This window comes from Candoia aspera, chromosome 12 (assembly GCF_035149785.1).
Source record: "Candoia aspera isolate rCanAsp1 chromosome 12, rCanAsp1.hap2, whole genome shotgun sequence".
NCBI lineage: Eukaryota > Metazoa > Chordata > Lepidosauria > Squamata > Boidae > Candoia > Candoia aspera.
The window spans coordinates 21,046,194-21,066,488 of NC_086164.1; the positions used below are offsets into that span (position 1 = coordinate 21,046,194).

Below are 20,295 nucleotides of genomic sequence, written 5' to 3' on the forward strand. Positions count from 1 at the left end.
GCACTTAGGAGGAATGGTGACAAAAGAGCCTCAGATGTCTTTTACTCAAGCTTTGTGCAAAATGAGGAAGTTAATTCTGAGCAAGAGTCTGTATTTCTTTGTCCGGGTCTTATGAAGCTGGTAGCAGCTGAGTGGGTCCTTCCTATAAGAGCTGGAAAATAGAGCTTTGTGGTCAGAAAATGCTGACTGAGCTTTTTTAGAGGGGAAAGGAGTAGAAATAGGTCCTTGGCTTCTCTGATTTCCATGGCTCAGTTCTCTCTTCCTCCCGCCCTTTTTTTTTTGGTGGGGGGATGGCTTTTTAAAATCTATAGGATATTGGCAGCATTTGACAGTCATGCCCCACTTCATCATTGGTTTTGTCTACAGCCCAACGCAGGGCTGTGCAGAGCTATCTGGAGAGCATTTGACTTGCTCTTCTCTAGCAGGAAAAGAATTTGGCCCAAGGGACACACCTTCTCTCTTGCTGGGAAAGCTGACACCCCCCCGCCCCCGTCCAATTGCCAGCAGCAGGTCTCCCAAGGATGGGTATTTGTCCCTCTCTGTATCCTTTTCCATACTGTTTTAGAAGAAGGATTATCTTTCAGAGCACTTTATTGTGAACTTTTCAAAATTACTTCTTGTTAATTTGTCTCCACAAGGACAGATTGGGAAAAAGATGGGCACTTGACCCAAGCAATATAAAGACTATCAAGTCTAAGCAGGGGATTTTGTAATATTCACATTGATGAAAGACACGTTTGGCCATTCAGGGGGAAAAATGAAAAATTAAACCACAATATCATGTAAAATCTGTCAGTCTGCTTTTGCCTCTGGAGTGGTAGTTTTCAAAACCATTTCAGGGAAACGTGTTCCTTCTTGGAAGATGTTTTTGAGTTAAGAGGATGACCATATTGGAAGTACAATTCTTCCTCAAGTTTATCTGCTTCTGCTGGACTTTCATGTTAATCTGGGGATGAAGCATCTCTTCCCACGTGGGCTTCCATTCACATTTCCGTGTCACCTTGGAGAATTAAAGATGCATTTAGAAGACACTCTTCAGCCTTAGGGATTCTGTGGCAAACAATGTTGTAGATCCTGAACAGGGATGGTAGAGAATTTAAAGACCATACCATTATCTTGCAGATATTTTGAGTATGTCAATTATTAGCATGCCACAAATAAAGCTTCTCCAAACCAGTGCCCTCTGGATAGTTGGACTGAAGTACCCATAATCCCACCACCAACAACAGTGCTAATTACACATTCCTTCTCTTTGGGCTTCTGCGCATCAGGCTGCTTCACACAGGAATTACGTTGCAATTGACAAATACAACCAGGATGCATTGATAGAAGTAGATGTCATGGTGTTGCCAGTCACTAATTGGTGTAAAGTCCATTCTAGGCCCAACAGACAAAACTTTATAAAGAGATCATGTTCTCCTTTCATTCACTGTTGCATTCGGTCATAACATTAATCCAGGATTTTACAGTTGTGGTAGAATGAATAAGCCAGGATAGCCTAGTATATCCCAAATTACATTATGTCTTAGTACAACATGTGAACGTGGTCACTGTACTGTTCAAGTATCTGAACAGTCCTGTAGCCATGAAACCAAAACTCCCAGTAACAGCACTTAGGCTTTTGTGATTCTTTGATCATAGGGGAAAAGGCAACAGGCACTGCCCATGCTGTCCTGTAGGCTCAAGATAAGTAACTCGAATCCTCCTTCATTCCTCAAGAATCACAGACTCTTACAGGTGCTTCTCTGGTGGATTTCCACAATCTTAATGGGACCTAAGAGCACTGGTGGTATGTGTAAGGTGAGATTTTCTGGCTGAAGCCAATTTATTCTTGTTGGGTTGCAGATAATCCTGAGTGCAGCTGGTTTTTATATTGCATAGATGAGCAGATTTGTGAAGGGTGCTGGCTAAAGAAATACCATTGTTGATTAATCTGCAGCTGCTTCAAGCATGCTCAGTACTGTGGGATTGTCTGGTGATAAAGGCTGGCATCTTTGGAAGGTTGAGAAAGGGGTAATTGCCTCTGTCTGCCCATCCTGATGTAATGAACTCGCTTGGCTCAATGTTCTAGGTTGGGAAAGGGGAATGGGAACTGCTGACATTTGGGCTGTTTCCCTGCAGCTGAGCCTGAATCAGATTAATGGCTTGTGAATAATTCTCCATTGATTAGACAGATGAATCCTGGATTCCCTTTTTCTGTAGGTATTGCCAGTGCCTCTATTTTCCCACATTTTTTTGAACACAGATGGAAAGCAGGCATATATAAATGGCCAAAATATTATGTGTTTGTGTGGTTGAAGCAGTCCAGCTGTGTAGGAAGAAAGAGGGAAGTGCCAGGTGTGATGTTTATGCTTTTAGCCCTTCTGATTTGGGGCAAAAATTCCAAATCAGCCATTGCATCAAAGGATACATTTGCAAAATCAGATTTTTTTCTTCATGATGTAGCAAGACAACTGTCTCTTTTTCTGCTCTACGCTCCCCCTCCTGTATTTGCAGATATTTTAATTTTCCAGTTCAGACAATCAAATGTGGTTTCACTGAACTGTGTATATCTGAAAAGAAAAATTCATCACAAGGTTCCCCAACTAGGTGCATCCCAGGTGACTTGGATTACAGTTCCTATGTTCCCCATATCCAACTGAATTTGGGTTTAGCTCTGGCAGTCTGCTTTTTTTAAAATCCAATTTCAGCAACTTTAAATAGATTTATCATGTGCAGCTTCTAGGAAAACATTGATGATCTCAGCTTAACTCCCAATAAACTATATTTATGCCCTTCCATCTCATTCTGCAGAACATATCAGTCATTTTTTTTCCACTGTGAGGACCGAATGAATTTCAGTTGCCAGATATTTTTTCTGCACTGAATTGCATAACAGGAACAGGAACAGGAACAGGAAGAATAATCTATATAGAGTAATTTAGTTTTTTCCTATCTCCTTCCAGCAAAAAAAAGGAACACAAACCCCAGGAAACTGAATGCCTATTTGTGGTGCAGTAGAGGATTTTCAGTAGGCAGATAGTTCCAGGGAGATTGTCTTTTGAGACCAGAGAAACAAAAGGGTTGAAGTCAGAATTACCATTCTGTAAAACAACAGGGCACCCGTTAGATATTTGTCTCCTGGTATCTGGTGAGAACCAGGGGGGGGGAAAGATAGTGGGACGTGGTGCTTAAGGGATCAGGGAGGGAAGCTCTGCTTCTCAACTTCTCTGGGCGATTCTGGGCCAGTCTCTGTCTCTCAGCCCAGACATAAGCAGAGTCCTGCTTGACCAAGCCATTGGCCCATCCAGTTCCGCATTTCTGTGGTCAGTGGGTGCATTTGGGAGCCTGGCCTGGAGGGCAAGACCCCTTCTACTGTTCCTTCCCAGCAACCAATATTTCGAGCTCGTTTCCTGCAATGCAGGAGGCTGTCGACAGGGACTAGTATTAGGGGTCGGAACCCACCTAGTCCCCTTTCACAGCCATTCAAATTGACTGCCTCGACCACAAGTGCTAGCAACAAATGCCAATTTCTCTATGGAATGGGTTAAAAGAGCATCTTTTCTTTCTGCCAGTCCTGAATTAATTTCAGTGGATGAAGCTCTAACTTCATAAGAAAAGGAAAAAACCTCTCTCCCCCTCTCTGTCTCTGTGTGGCATATGCCATGCATGACTGAAAACTCCTCTATGACTGACTTGCTCCGTTTCTGACATACAAAGATGTTGTTCTGTGTAACCAACACAGAAGGTTGTTATCCCAATCACAGCACTTGTGATGAGAGAATTGTTTGAATCTTGAATGGTTAGAGCACGTGAAGGTATTTTTCTCCCTTAATGATGGTGCCCTAATGTCCTAATAGAACATGGTGTCTATCAGGACAAGAATGAACCTTCCCTTGCTGAGTTTTGACATTCTCCTTCCTTCTCCAGATCATTATTGATAAGGAAATTGGAAATAAGCTTTTCTTTTAGATTAATGGTAGTTTAATACCAGCATTAATTTTTGCTTCCTAAAGTGAGGTTAATTTCAATGCTCTTTAATTGAATCAGGACAGACCCATAAACTATGGTTTAATTATGTCTTGTTTCAGTTGACTCTACTTCAGGTTAAGTAATGCTTGTCCATGACATGTACTCTGTAGCTGATCTAAAATGGTAATAAAAGCAGCCAAACTCCTGTAGCCACATGGGGGTGGAAGAGAGTGTAGAAACCAAGGATTCAGTAGTGCTGCTGCTCATATCCCCAAATGACGGTGTAGTCCAAAATGTTCTTTATACAATGCTTGATTAACCAATGGAACCCCAAGATGTGGTGTTGGCCACCGTGTTTTTTGGTTTTAGCAAAGCATTTTGCAAGTGTGCCTTGATTAATAATGTGACTGAAGATTTTTGAGCTCAGTATATTCCAAGAGTAAAAACTAGATGTACTGTGGAGATAGGGAAGAAGGAAAAATAAATGAGAAAGTGTTTATCATAAGGCAGAATGAACAGATACACATCAAGAAGGTTTTGAATGGCTGGCAGATAAAATCTTCCCTGAGGGTTGAGCAGAAATGCTGGGGAAGAATAAAGCAGGTAATCTTTGATAGCTTGAAAATGCTAATTCCTGGCCCCAGGCCTGCTGGCTGAGATTTCTGGCAGCTGTATTCCTAATGCATCCAGAGATGTCTAGGTTGGGAAAGGCTGCCATTGAGCAAAGATGTGTCCAGATCTTTTGGTTTGAATAGTTAAATGGACCCTGTCTTAAAATGTAGAGTCGCTGTTGAGCAGGAGATGTAGGGATGGATATGACTTTCATGCTGTGCTTGTTACTTTCCACAACCACCAAGTTTGTAGCTAGAGCTGAAACTGCAGGCTGGGCTTCCTGTGGCCTTCCCTTGGAAGAAGGCAGCTGAGAAGACCTTATTCTCCCTTTTAGCATATTCAGACCAGGCACATACAGGTCGTTGTATGTGTCCTGCTGCTCAGACTAGTGAGCTGTGCCAAGTTGGTGGATCTGAACTGGGACATTTAAGCACTTCCCTTTCAAGTAGGACCCAAGGAATGGATTGTGACATCTCAGTATGAAAAGGGAGGGCTAGATATTCCGAGGTGGAGAATGACCAACAGGCTGCTGGGTTCAGTGGCAGACCCTTGTTTCTTGTTTCTTCTAGTTGAACTAGAAATGGTGAAGGTGCTGGACTAGGATTAGGGAGGCGTAGGTTCTAGTCTCCCATCCATCATGGAGGCCTCCTAGGGAACTTTGGGCCATCCATTTTTTAGCCCATCTGACCTCACTGTGCTGTTGTGGAAAAAAATGGAGGGAGCATGATGTATGCCAGCTTGAGCTCTGGGAGAAAAGGTGGGATGTCAGTCTAAAAGCCAGTTTGGTCTAGTGGTTAAGGTGCTGGGCTAGAAACCAGGAGTCTGTGAGTTCTAGTTCTACCTTAGGCATGAAAGCTGGCTGGGTGACCTTGGGCCAGTCACTCTCTCTCAGCCAAACTCACCTCACAGGGCTGTTGTTGTGGGGAAAATAGGAGGAGGAAGGAGTATTAGGTATGTTCGCCACCTTGAATTATTTATAAAAAAAATAATAAAGGAGGGATAGAAAATAAAATAAAATAAATAAATAATAAAGGAGGACAAAGGGGCCCTTTGATTAAAGAAACAGAGGGGTTGTCTGCATTCTGATGGACTTTTTAAAGGTTAATAAAAGAACTCCAAGCAGCTAACAGCAATCTTGCAGAGTAGAAGCGTGAACCAAAAGACAACTTGCAGAGTAAGCTTAATTACGTTCAGAAATAAATTCAGTCTTCACACTGTATTTAGATGAAGAAAAATAGAAATAGCTTACTTTTATTTAGTAGATCTGGATACAGGTAGGTTCATAGTAGAAAGCATTTAGTCATCACTGGTTCTTTGTAGACACTTTCTAAAGTGCGAGAGTTGCATCCTGCAGCAGCTCCTGTCATGAGTAAGGATGGCGAGCAGGGGGCTCCCACCCAGACTGTCAAGCGCATGCGTAGCACTGAAGAACTGTTCAGCCATTCAAAGAGACACAGATCGGGACCGCCTTAACCTTTGGGGTTTATATGGCTGGGTTTTTCCCACGCTTCCTCAGTTTGTTAGGATTCTTGTTAAGTACTAGTAATAAATATTAGAGACCAAGTCTTTGTCTCAGTGTGTTTCCCGGTAGTTAGGACAGCTCCTGCTTGCAGGTCTGTCAGAAGGGTAATGGAGATTGTTAATCCTCAAGCCCGAGAAGTGGAAATCAGGTGACCCATGTGACATCCCACAAGCACAATAGAGATGCATTTGCTAGAGAGACCCCCTTATGCTTATGAGACAATGCTGAGTTGACCCCTGATAATTCCAACACATTCTAGGTATCTGTTGTAATATTTATATCCTTGGAACTATATCTTGGCTGTTATTTGAGTTAATCAGACATTTTCAATTGAGAGATTAGCGCTACTCAGCTCAATTTTTAGAATAAATCTTTAGAAATGCTAGACTATACCTACATAAATCCATTACTACTGTTTAAAACTATGCTTTGCTTCAACTTATTTTACTGTATAAAAACACTTCAAATGATTTGCATCAACCAATGTTGACTCAATTTAGCATCAAAACGCACACTAAAAAGCTACTCGGTGAAGACAAGAAGGAAGTTACTTATTTAAACAATTTATATAACTGCCCATTTCACAGCAATGACTCTGGTGGCACACAGAGGATTAAAACCAAAAAACCCCAGCAGCATTATATACAAAATAAACATCCTAAATACTAGTCCAAAATAATGGTAATAGTATAGCATAGTATAATTAATGTAATATAAATCCCATTTTCAATCCATAACAACAGGTGGATTAGCTCCAGGTCCAAATGCTCATGGGAACATCCAGGTCTTTCGAAGCTTTCAAAAGGCTAAGAGAGTTGGGGCCATCCAGATTTCTGGGAAGACATTCCTCTAGAGGGCAGGTACCATGACAGGGAAGGCTTGCTTCCTAGGTCCCACAAGATGGCAGTTCATAATAGAAGGGACCTGAAGCATGCCAACCCTGCTGGTTCTGATGGGGTGAGCAGAAACCATCTGTCAGCAGCAGGTGTTTAGAAAATCTGCCCCAGAGGAATCACCATTGGGTTAGAGTGACCCTTTCTCACCTGTTTGAGCTCAAAGCTGAAATTAATTCTGGAGAACTACCAGTTCCAGACAGCCACGGCCCCTCTTTCTGCCCCAACTCCCCTTCCTAGGAAGCGCCCTTTCTCTAGCCGGAGGTGATGGGAATCCTCCCGTGCTTCTGATGAGCCTTGGAACACTCAATATGAGCTTCTCCCATTTGTAGCTTTAAGTCAGGAAGGACAAGAAGCTGAAAGGTTGTCTGCTGGCATGCTTTTGGCCCCATCTTGCCTATTCTTGCCTCCTACAATTGCTCAGGAGTTTTTGGGTAGGGAAGCTGCAAACTGTCTTCGTGCATTCCAGAGAAGCATGAGAGTGAAAAGCAAAGCGAAGGGGCCTTTCACATTACCCCCTTCTTTGCCGTTTGATCCATATCAAGCCCACTTATGAGGCTTTATGTTGAACAAGGAAGTCTGAAGAAGGGCAGCACCATAGAGAGTTTGATCAAGTAAAGAAGAGTAAAACGCTTGTCAAACACAGTTCTCCATGCATCTGTCACTCTATCCACTGCATCGCGTTGACTCTCTTAATGCTGTGGTCAATTATATTAAACCTGAAGAACTGAATGCAGTCTTCTCTGGAACCCTGAAACCTGGAAAAATCATTGGCTGTCAGAAGTTTCAGAAAATAAGATGAAAAAGCCACCTTCCAGTTGAGCTTTCTAGAGAGCTTCTCTCTTTTATATCAGACAGACAAGTGACATGAGAAGGTCAAAGTAGAAGTGTGTTGGGGACAGGCTGTGGATGAGTTCTTTTGTTGGGTGGTTCTTCGTGTTGGATGGTTGACATCTAATTAAAAGCACTAATGTGGCTATTGGCCTCAATATGTCATCTCCATGAGCTGGTTATCCTTTTTTTGTTCTTCTTCAAAGCAGCCCAGCTGGGGCTCTGCAGCCTGTTCCTGGACACACTCTTGTCCAGTTCCTAGATGTTTTCTGCTGAAGACACTGCAAATTAGATTCTGATTAATTTCAGCTCCACATAGGGGCAGAAAAACAGTCTTTTTGCACTTGTGAATGTGGCAATTTGCCATGTGGGAAGAGACTTGGTGTGGTGAAAGAACTGGCATGAAGCTAGGACAGGGTGGGGGTGGGGATGAAGGAACATCCAGATCCTGATTCCTTGTTTTCTTGGAAATCAGTAGATGCCTTTGTGTTGCCAGTCCCTGAATCACAGCTCCATCTGCCTCAAGGGGTAGATGTGTGGCTAAAATGAGGGTGGTGGGTGGTGGTGGAGTGGTCATAAATGACACCCACACAGTGTCATTCACACTGCACTTTAATTCCTCCTGTTCCCTAGCACGTCCTCGGTCCTTGTCCCTAATACTGCTCCTGGCTATGAAGGATCTTGCCCAAGATGCTTCTATTTCTCCTCTCCCATGGATCCCTCACTCATCTGACCCCAAATGGTCAGATGTTTATTGGGCCAGATACATCTAATTCCTCATTGGTTCTATGGCATTACTGGTGTAGTGCCTGGTTTATCTGCAGCTAATCCATGTGGCCCTCCTATTCTTTGCCTTTTGGTTGCCTTCAAAAGAGACTGAGGAGCACAACTGCTCTTCTTCAGATTCTGCTCCAGGAACCCAATGTGGCAGTCAGAGATTAGAGGAGGTTTTATTCCCGAGAGTTTTGCTGCCTGCTCTTGAAGTTACTTCATGTGCCACCAGGCAACTCTGGCTGCCTCTTCATGCCATTCATAGTGCAGCCAAATCTTGTTGCACCAACACGACTTAATGTGCAACAATGCCTTGTAAGATTTTGTGAGATTTCCACAAACTGGTACTGGATTACCTTCATCTCTCTCCTGATGGGCAGGTCATGCGTTGCAACAGGGCTTGGACAGGAGATCAAGTGTAGGAGCTCTTACTCATGAGCAATGGGTTGAGCTCAGTGTAAGGCAGTTTCAGGGACTGCTCAAGCAAATTAAGGAAAATGAAGGTTTAACCAGACTGGATTGGAGTTAGGCAGTCTCCCAATGTGTTCAGAGCAAGCCTTTTTCCTGATTATGCCTCCATTAGTAGAGGTATTTCCTGTCACTGCCTATGTTGAAGTGACCACAGTGATGAAGTGAGGCGGTTTTACCAAGCCATCAAGCATCCAGACTTGGCTGATTCTCTTCCACTGGGCACTGTCTCTCATACATGTGCAGGGCTTGTCATCTGATCTGAATGCAATGGACTCATCGTGAAAGTTTTTTCCTTGGTGTCTCTGATTCAGGATTGGAGAGTTCTGGGTAATGGCAACATGTGAAATAGATTAAAATCCTGCTACAAATTTGTATGTTGAGTGCTGATGTGTATCTGTTCAAGACAGTTGATTCCCTCTTCCCCAGTGTTTTAGACTGAGTTGATTTGGTTATGCAAATATTTTCTAAACTCCCAAATTCCAGAAAAATAAATCAGACCAGCTTTTAAGGCACTTTAGAGGTAAATTAATTTGCATTTGCGGCATGCAGATTCAGCTGTACTGGGAGGGAAGAATTAATTGCTTGAAAATATGATCGGTGAACCTGAACATGGAGGGGGAAGCTAGGGGTCAGTCATAAAACTCATGCTGAAAAAATGGTTGTGAAGGGCAGCATAATTTTTTTTACAATAAATAAAAACATATTTTGTGTATAACGTGCAGTATCTCCAGTTAAGGTATCAAAGATCAAAGCTGGAAAAAGGCAGAGCCTTGGGTCAGTGGCTGGCTTTGCTGTCAAACAGTTTTGTAAGTCCATGCAGTCAAGTGACTGCTCTGCAAAAAAAAAAAAAAAATCAGAACAGCCCCGTGAGTAATGTCGCAGCAGACCTATGTTGACCCCAGCATGGAAATTAGTTCTAACGTTCATGAAGGCTCTCTTTTGCATATTTATTTTAAAAATGGTGAAGGCAGTTTAATAGCCATGGACAGCAGTGTGTTGGTAAACATTTACTGTGGTACCTCCCAGGCTCCCTCTGATTCCTGATTATGTTACAGATATTTTTCATTAAAAAAAAATATTGACAAGCTGCCATGCTATAAAATAGAGCTCCAGCCTTCAGCATAATGTTTATTTCCGAAAACATCTGTTGGCCCTAAAGGCATTTTTGGAAGACAGAGGTCAGGAGCCTGTATCCCATGCTTTCTATGGAAGTTGCTCCTTGCCTAGAAAGAGGCAGAGGTCAGCTGGGGTTGTGGGCGGAGCCAGGAGCAAGGTGGGAGGAGCCAAGATGATGAAGATGGTGAAGACAAGCCAGCTGCAAGGAGCAGTTGCCTATTTGTAAACAGGTGCCATTTTGCCAGTGCACTCATGATTGCATTCAGAAATCCCACGGGGCCAAAGTGTGAAACCTAAAAGGCTTTATCCGTGTTCTGCTTCAACTATGAAGTTTCTGCAAATCGTTGCTTTTCTTGAATACTCACGTTTAAAACGTCCCGTCTTTCCTAGATTATTCCTTGGCTGTCCAGAAATTCTCCTTGACGCTTCAGTCCTTTCAGTTTGACTTCATTGGGGACACTTTGACGGATGATGAAATCAACATCGGTAAGTGCTTTTTTGGCCAGTGGCCTCTTTTGCCTCATCACTAGTGGCTAGAAGTCCATCTGATGTCCCACTTGAATAATAAAATTCTTGGTTATAATACAGTTCAATATATCTTGCATAAAATGGGTCCAGCACACTTGACTCCCTCCCCATAATGGCCATGTTGGCCATGAGAAAAAATACCTCAGATCCACAGCAGGAGCACTTGTATTAGGCCAACTGAAGTTTCACTGAATAGTGCAAGTTTTTAAGTTTGAAAACTCAGATTATATCTGGCCTTGTTGATATAAAGGCTGTCTAGTGGATTTATGTCTTGTTTTCCACCGGCCAAGGGAGCTGCATGTCTCACGTACTGCTCTGTGGAGAACGGACTGCAGCAGCTGGAATTTATGTTTCCAAGAATGGGAGCCTCCAGCACTTGGTTCCTTCTTTCCAGCATGTCTTGGGAGGCCCTTAACACAACTCAGCGTTTTTTCTCCTGAAAAAGTGTGCTCATGTTCTCACTCTGGTTTTTAGAGGAAAGCAGCTGTATGATCAGAAGTTGGGCTTCTACCTATTGCCTTGACGAGAATATAATCTGGAGTACCTATTTTAAGAATGCTTTTCTAAAGAGTGTGTTTAATGTAATATTTCTTAGCTGATAAATAACCCAGTTGTATGACCTGGATCAATGATTACCTTGCCTACTAATATTTGAGATAGATGGATGCATGCAAACATCCAGATCAGTTCTTTCATTGCCTTCAGTATACAGTAAATGTTTGTAAAATTACATAGAATTTGTATCTGGGAGAAAAATAAGTCAAAAAAGTGAAAGTGTGAGCAGCCTGGGCAGCTGCAAGGTGATGAAAAGGTAAGTATCAGCAAGCAGCAAGACCTGGGGCTGCCCCTCTGCCATCTCTGAGAAGGGTTGAGACACCCTGAGGATAAGATAGAAAAACAGGAGGAGGAGGAGGAGGAGATTTTTGATAAATTGCAAAGCAGAATTTGGTACAGTATACAGTAAATATAAATAGATGCTTCCATATTATTTTTATTTATTTATTTTATTTATTAATCAAATTTAGCCACCGCCCATCTCCCCCAAAAGAGGGACTCTGGGCAGTTTACAATAAAATCAAGCACAAAATATAAACATTAAAATCTCATAAAAATCAGTTACTATAAAATTCAGTAAATAAATATAGAATCCAAGAAAGGTATAAAATCCAGGCTGGTGGGAAGGACTCTAGGGTGCGAGCCACCCCCAAGAATGGTTATTGACTTTCCCGCCCCAGGTGAGACGGCAGAACCAGGTCTTCAGGGCCTTCCGGAAGGTCAGGAGTGAAGGGGCCTGCCTCACCTCCAGGGGCAAGATGTTCCAGAGGGCGGGGGCCACTACAGAGAAGGCCCGTTTCCTGGACCCCGCCAGATGAAATTGTCTTATGGACGGGGTCCGCAACATGCCCTCTCTGGATGATCGGGTGGGGTGGGCCGATGTAAAGGGGATGAGATGGTCCCTCAGGTAGCCTGGCCTCATGCCATGTAGGGCTTTAAAGATGATAACCAACACCTTGAATTGGACCTGGAAGCAAACTGGCACCCAGTGCAGCTCGCGTAGCAACGGTGTTATATATGCCGACCTAGGGGCACCAAAAATAGCCCGCGCTGCTGCATTCTGGACCAGCTGAAGCTTCCGGATACTCTTCAAGGGTAGCCCCATGTAGAGTGTATTGCAGTAGTCTATATGGGAGATAACCAGGGCATGAGTGACTGTTCAAAGGGTTTCTCAATCCAGGAATGGGCATAACTGACGCACAACCCGAAGTTGTGCAAAGGCCTTCCTGGCCACGACTGCTACCTGCTCTTCGAGCAGGAGTCGTGAGTCCAGGAGAACCCCCAGATTACACACTGAGTCTGTCTGGGGCAGTGCAACCCCATCCAGAACTAAAGATGACAACTTCCTGGAACCCGAGGGGCCATCAATCCACAGCCACTCGGTCTTACCAGGGTTCAGCTGAAGCCTGTTGTTCCCCATCCAGGCCCCCACAGCCCCCGGGCACTGAGAAAGGGCAGCCACTGCATCACTTACCTCACCCGGGATGGAGATGTATAATTGGGTGGTGACGGATGATCTCATCCAGTGGTTTCATGTAGATGTTAAACAAGAGAGGAGAGAGAACTGAACCCTGTGGCACCCCACAATGGAGAGGTCAAGGGTCAGATCTCTCCTCTCCTATCACCACCAACTGGGACTGGCCCTGGAGGAAGGAGGTAAACCAGCGCAGAACTACGCTGCCCACCCCCAAGTCCCTGAGCCATCCCAAAAGGATACCATGGTTGATGGTATCGAAAGCCGCTGAGAGGTCAAGGAGAGCAAGGATGGATGCACTGCCTCCATCCTGCTCCCGCCAGAGATCATCCATAAGTGCGACCAATGCAGTTTCTGTCCCATATCCTGGCCTGAAACCTGACTGAAAGGGGTCCAGATAACATCCAGGACCCTCTGGAGTTGCAACGCCACCACCTTCTCAACCACCTTCCCTAAAAAGGGGAGGTGGGAGACTGGACGAAAATTGTCTAGCACAGTTGGGTCCAGTGATGGCTTCTTGCCATTATCCTGTATGTATGTTGTTTATTCGTTCAGTCTCTTCCGACTCTTCATGACTTCATGGACCAGCCCACGCCAGAGTTCCCTGTCGGTCGTCAACACCCCCAGCTCCCCCAGGGACAAGTCCATCACCTCTAGAATATCATCTATCCATCTTGACCTTGGTCGGCCCCTCTTCCTTTTGCCTTCCACTCTCCCTAGCATCAGCATCTTCTCCAGGGTGTCCTGTCTTCTCATTATGTGGCCAAAGTATTTCAGTTTTGCCTTTAATATTCCCTCAAGTGAGCAGTCTGGCTTTATTTCCTGGAGGATGGACTGGTTTGATCTTCTTGCAGTCCAAGGCACTCTCAGAATTTTCCTCCAACACCACAGTTCCAAAGCATCTATCTTCCTTCTCTCAGCCTTCCTTATGGTCCAGCTCTCGCAGCCATATGTTACTACGGGGAACACCATTGCTTTAACTATGCGGACCTTTGTTGTCAGTGTGATGTGTCTGCTCTTAACTATTTTATTGGGATTTGTCATTGCTCTACTCCCAAGAATTAAACGTCTTCTGATTTCCTGGCTGCAGTCAGTGTCTGCAGTAATCCTTGCGCCTAGAAATACAAAGTCTGTCACTGCTTCTACATTTTCTCCCTCTATTGGCCGGTTATCAATCAAGCTGGTTGCCATAATCTTGGTTTTTTTGAGGTTTAACTGCAAGCCAGCGTTTGCACTTTCTTCTTTCACCTTCATCATATGGCTCCTCAGTTCCTCTTCGCTTTCAGCCATCAAAGTGGTATCATCTGCATATCTGAGATTGTTAATGTTTCTTCCAGCGATTTTTAACTCCAGCCTTGGATTCCTCAAGCCCAGCATGTTGCATGATGTATTCTGCATACAAGTTGAATAGGTAGGGTGAGAGTATACAGGCCTGCCATACTCCTTTCCCAATCTTAAACCAGTCCATTGTTCCATGGTTTGTTCTTACCGTTGCTACTTGGTCATTATACAGATTCCTCAGGAGGCAGGCAAGATGACTTGGTATCCCCATACCGCTAAGAACTTGCCACAATTTGTTATGGTCCACACAGTCGAAGGCTGTAGAATAATCAATAAAACAGAAATAGATGTTTCTCTGAAACTCCCTGGCTTTTTCCATTATGCAGTGGATATTGGCAATTTGGTCCCTAGTTCCTCTGCCTTTTCTAAAGCCAGCTTGTACATCTGGCAATTCTCGCTCCATGAACTGCTGAAGTCTACCTTGCAGGATCTTGAGCATTACCTTACTGGCATATGTAATAAGTGCCACTGTTCGATAGTCTGAACATTCTTTAGTGTTTCCCTTTTTTGGTATGGGGATATAAGTTGAGTTTTTCCCATCTGATGGCCATTCTTGTGTTTTCCAAATTTCCTGGCATATAGAATGCCATACCTTTACAACATCATCTCGCAAGATTTTGAACAATTCAGCTGGGATACCATCATCTCCTGCTGCCTTGTTGTTAGCAATGCTTCTTAAGGCCCATTCAACCTCACTCTTCAGGATGTCTGGCTCTAGCTCACTGACCACACCGTCAAAGCTATCCCCGATATCGTTATCCTTCCTATACAGGTCTTCCATACATTCTTGCCACCTTTTCTTGATCTCTTCTTCTTCTGTTAGGTCCTTGCCAACTTTGTTTTTGATCATACCCATTTTTGCCTGGAATTACCTCCGATGTTTCTAATTTTCTGGAAGAGGTCTCTTGTCCTTCCTATTCTATTGTCTTCTTCCACTTCCGCACATTGCTTGTTTAAAAATAATTCCTTTCTCTTCTGGCTAACCTCTGGAATTTTGTATGTAATTGGGCATATCTCCCCCTATCACTGTTGCCTTTTGCTTTCCTTCTTTCTTGGGCTACTTCTTGTGTCTCAGCAGACAGCCATTTTGCCTTCTTGGTTTTCTCTTTCTTTGGGATGTATTTTGTTGCCGCCTCCTGAACAATGTTGCGAACTTCTGTCCAGAGTTCTTCCGGGACCCTATCTACTAAGTCCAGTCCCTTAAATCTATTCTTCACCTCCACTGCATATTCCTTAGGAATATTAGTGAGCTCATATCTAGCTGATCTGTGGGTCTTCCCTAATCTCTTTAGTCTGTTCCTAAATTGTGCAAGAAGAAGTTCGTGATCTGAACTACAGTCAGCTCCAGGTCTTGTTTTTACCGACTGTATAGATGTCCGCCACCTTTGGCTGCAAAGGATGTAGTCAATCTGATTTCGGTGTTGTCCATCTGGTGAAGTCCATGTATAAAGCCGTCTCTTAGGTTGTTGGAAGAGAGTGTTTGTTATGCAGAGTGAGTTGTCTTGGCAAAATTCTATCAGCCTATGTCCTGCTTTGTTTTGTTCTCCCAGGCCGTGCTTGCCTGTAATTCCAGGTGTCATCTGACTGCCCACCTTAGCATTCCAGTCTCCTGTGATGAAAACAACGTCTCTTTTAGGCGTATTGTCCAGTAGGTGCTGCAGATCCTCATAGAAACATCTACTTCAGCTTCTTCAGCATCTATGGTTGGGGCATATATTTGGATCACTGTGATGTTAGATGGCTTGCCCTGAATTTGAATTGAGATCATTCTATCATTTTTTTGGATTATATCCAAGCACTGCTTTAGCCACTTTACTATTAATTATGAAGGCTACTCCATTTCTTCTGTGGTCCTCTTGTCCACAGTAGTAGATCTGGTGGTCATCTGATGTGAAGTGACCCATTCCAGTCCATTTCAGTTCACTGACGCCCAAAATGTCTATCTTTAATCTTGACATCTCACCAATAACCACATCCAATTTGCCCTGGCTCATAGATCTTACATTCCAGGTTCCAGTGGCGTGTTGATCCTTAGAACATTGGCTTCGCTGTTCACCACCAGCACTGTTGGCCACTAGCTGTCCTTTTGGCTTTGAGCTAGCTGCGTCATCATGTCTGGGGCTAGTTGAACTCATCCTCTGTTCCTCCCCAGTAGCATTTTGACCATCTTCCGACCTGGGGGTCTCATCTTCCAATGGTATATCCGACATATCTCTGGTTGTACTGATCCATTGAGTTTTCACGGCAAGAATACTGGGGTGGGTTGCCATTACCTTCCCCAGGGATCGCATTTAGTCTGACCTCTCTGTCATGACTTTCCCGTCTTGGGTGGCCCTTCACGGTTTAGCTCATGGCGTCATTGAGGTGCTCAAGCTCCAGCACCATGACAAGGTAACAATCCTTTGCTGAAGATCCTGTATGTATAAAAGTTATGAAAAAAGGGAAAAGTTTGTGAGCATTATGCTGGGACAGGAAAGATCAACCTTCTTTTGCACTTTTGAATTAAAGCAAGAAGGCAAGGGAAGGCTGCAGGCTCTGGGTCAAAAGCTGTATGTGGTTTGACCCAGATTTGAGGCAGTAACAAAATTAACATCTGGAAATGCTTCATGTGGTTCCAGTGGGCAATTGTTTTGGACATGGGAGATTTGGGACACCACTCTTGTTTGCTCAGAAGATTTTTTGGAGAGGTTCTCCTGGTCACAGCCTAATCATCTATCCTGACATGTAGATATGATGACCAACCAGGAAAGCTACACATTCCGAGTATTAATCCACTAAATATATAAGGATGATAAAGGCAGGATGGAGGGGCAGGCAGGAATGTATTCCCATCTCTTAGAGTCAGCCTCAATTAATGTTTTCTCATTCTTTTCTTTCCTTTGAAGCTGAATCATTTAAGGAATTTGCTGAGCTGCTCCAAGAGGTGGAACTTGAGAGGTCCATGATGGTAAAGACATTTCCCTTCCCTCCTTGGTCAGAAGTGGGTTGAGGATACAGGAAGGTGGGCCTGACCTCTATCATTGCATAACCCAAAGGCATGACTTTGTATTCTCAACACATCTGCCCTTCTCTGGTGCAGCCTAGAGATCTCCAAGTCAATATGATCCTTTCGGTGGGTTCACACATCACACCAAGCCCTACACGTGTTTGGTTTGGGCCCAGTGTGTTGTATCATCTCAAACATTGGGAAGTACAAATCATGGTTCATGACTTAATCTACTCTGAACCTAGGCAATTGTGGTTTATTTGACCAACCATGGTTAAAGAAAACCATGGGTTGTATGAGCCATGTATGATGTCTAAACTCAGCAAAAATGAGGTTAGCTAGGATAATGCAACCTTTTCTTTCTTGTGCCCTTGCAGAATTCCCTGCCAGAAAGGAGTCAGTACGGATCTATCGCATTTTAGCAAGTTACCTTCTTTCTGTGGGTTTTCTGGGAAACAGTGCATTTCACTCCAAGTTAATGGATTCCTTATTAAGATACATTAATTAATTTGGGGAATTGCTTGGGTTTTTTTAATCAAGCAGTTGCATTTCTGGTGCATGTTGAATGTGCCCATTTCTCTACTTGCAAAGCTGTATGTTCCCTGTCTTTCAGGTTTTTTCACTCTTACTTCACAACAATTCAGGGCACAAAACTCTTCAAAACTTTGAAAAACTTCCCTCCTAGGACATTGAGAAGACTAAGTTTGGGGGCTGCTTTCACTTATAGGCTCTCAAGATTTTTGAGGTGAAAAGAAAAAGCATCCGCAGCTTACATAACAATTCACTGCTCCTTGAAAGAGAGGACTTGTTTTTTAAAGAGTTATTTGAAGTGGAAAAGAGTTTTTTCCCCAACTTGTGAGATTTTATGTGGCTTGTGTTGTGCCTAAACTGAAGTGCTGGTCTATAGCAGAGGCACATCCCAACAGTGTCTGCCAGAGGTGCAGGTCCTTCTTGAGCAAACCCAGCAGGTTAGGGGTGATAAGCTCATATTAATGAGATGGAGGAATGGATGGATGGATGGATGGATGGATGGATAATGTGCCATCAAATAGTTTTTAACTCCTAACAACCACATAGATAGATTTTCTCATGATGATCTATCCCTAACCTTGTCTTTCAGGTCTCCCAACAGTGCACTTACTACCACTGTAACTGAGTCTATCCATCTTCTGCTGGTTGTCCTCTTCTTCTCTTTCCTTCCACTTTTCCCAACATCAGAGCATTGTCCAGAGAGCTAGGTCTTTACCTAATGTGTCTAAAGTAGGATAATTTGATCCTGGTTATTTGTGCCTCGAGTGAGAATGTTACTGAGATACATCGTCATTAAGGCCAATCTAGGTTATGGCTCTCAAATGCCATCCTTGCTGAGGGCTTCATTTATCTAGTTAGTGTCAAGTGATGCAAAATGCGTTAGCTCACTGATAAGCAGGCAAGGGTGAAAGCACCTGGTACCAGAGAACAGGTTCTGGACTGTGTTTTGTGCTTCTGGTTCTTTCCCTCACAACCCACTTTGATCAGTCCAGGATCTCAGAACTTATAAGGAGATCCTTGATATGTTGTAGAGCTCTTGGCAACTGCTGATTTTTGATTCTCCAAATTGTTGGAGCAGGGATGTTTCCTGAAAGCACGCACCACTCTGCACAAATTCCATTACACCATTCCATGGTTTCCATTATCCCTTTCCATGATTTGCTTTTAATTATGGTACCTTGAAAAGGCAAATGTAGGCTGGTCTCACATAACACACTAATCCAGAAGGAGGTTTAGTCTGATGTGAGAACCTGGCCAAACTCTGCTTGTGTGAACTCATGCTGGGGCCTGAAGGCCCTTCTTCCTTACTCCTGCAGAGTTTGAAATGAGTTAGTTCAAAATTAGTCTGGAGCACAGTTGAAAACCAAACCATGCAGATTTAAAAAGTTCAATGTTGCCTGACTATTATTTGACTGCATTTTTCTCCATAGGTACAAAATGCCAGTAATTTGTTGATCAAACCTCTGGAAAAATTCCGTAAGGAGCAAATTGGATTCACCAAAGTAAGTCCTGAAGTCTGCCCCCATTTTATTTATAATTCAGAAATATAACTATGTTAAGTTGTTTTTGTGTGATTCTCGATACTTATTCTAAATATCTCTAGCCAGTTCCTAAAAAGAAATAAATTGCAGTATAGTTTCTTGGGTGGCTACATTTATTAGTAATTATCTATTTTTATGGTTTTAAAATTTATGATGATGTTATGACTTTGCTCTTTTATTATTGTGAGCTGCCCTGACCCCTTGCAAAGCCTATGAATATTGTAAATAGCTGAATAACTACAGACATCCTCGAGCTGGCCTTCTGGGAAGTCACAAAACTAACTTTCATATTGTGGTTACTTGTTGGCTGTCACTTTTTACTTAGTTGACAGCAAATTTCTCATTTCAAGCAGTATAGAGAGATGACCGTTCCTTGGAGGTTGGGGGCCTTCTCAACTTCCAGCTTCTCTGAGTCAGCTTGACCCACGGGCACTTGCAGAGGCAGTCTCGCTCTCAGAACATAGGCAAGCAGCTCATCCTTGCTGTATTTCAGGGTGAGAAAGAAGTACAAATGCCTCCTCCTCTCTCTTGGGGTATTGTTTATTCTTTTTTAATTTAGGGCCCACCACAGACTAGCACAGCACTCTTCCTACAATGTCTAGAAAAATGGAGGTGATGGAAAGGATCAGCAGCAGCAGCAGCAGGAGGAGGCTGGCTAGAAATATAGGGACAGGGGAGATGACTGGAAAGTGGGGGAAATGAAGCAAAGTCCCATGGATTTGAGCAATACATTTCTGGCCCTGAAGAATACTTTTTTTTTTTTTTACTAGAACTAAACATAGCCATAAATAAGATCTTATTGGGAACATTTTACTGAAGTGACATTTTAAAAACCAGAGATTATACTCTTGGCACAGGAAAATACTTTCCAAACATCCATAATAATTAATTGATCTGGATCTGGTAAAGCTCCTAGTGATTTCTTGAAGTTTCTGCCTCCTTCATTGCTACTCAGATCACTGCTCCATTTTGGGATGAAAATAAATGTGAGAACATTCTGGCTAGAGAATTGCTTTGTGGGGGTGTTCCATCTAAAATGTCTACATCTCCTTCTCTGAAGAATATCTGTTTGGATTAAATCAAACAACAATGGACTTTTTACTAGAAATAATTATCATAGAATCTAACTGGTAAATGAAAAAGTTGTGATGGAGGTAATTAAAATAAGCCTT

General features: G+C 43.2%; 1 protein-coding gene across 1 annotated transcript in view; it reads left to right on the plus strand.

Annotated features, from left to right (window-relative positions):
• The window catches only part of OPHN1 (oligophrenin 1), a 110,193-nt gene that overhangs the window by 26,600 nt on the left and 63,298 nt on the right, over nucleotides 1-20,295 (plus strand). Inside the window, exons 2-4 of the mRNA XM_063313792.1 lie at nucleotides 10,558-10,653; nucleotides 16,951-17,012; nucleotides 19,013-19,084. Of these exons, the coding sequence (XP_063169862.1) occupies nucleotides 10,558-10,653; nucleotides 16,951-17,012; nucleotides 19,013-19,084 (230 nt within the window). The remainder of the gene's footprint in view (nucleotides 1-10,557; nucleotides 10,654-16,950; nucleotides 17,013-19,012; nucleotides 19,085-20,295) is intronic.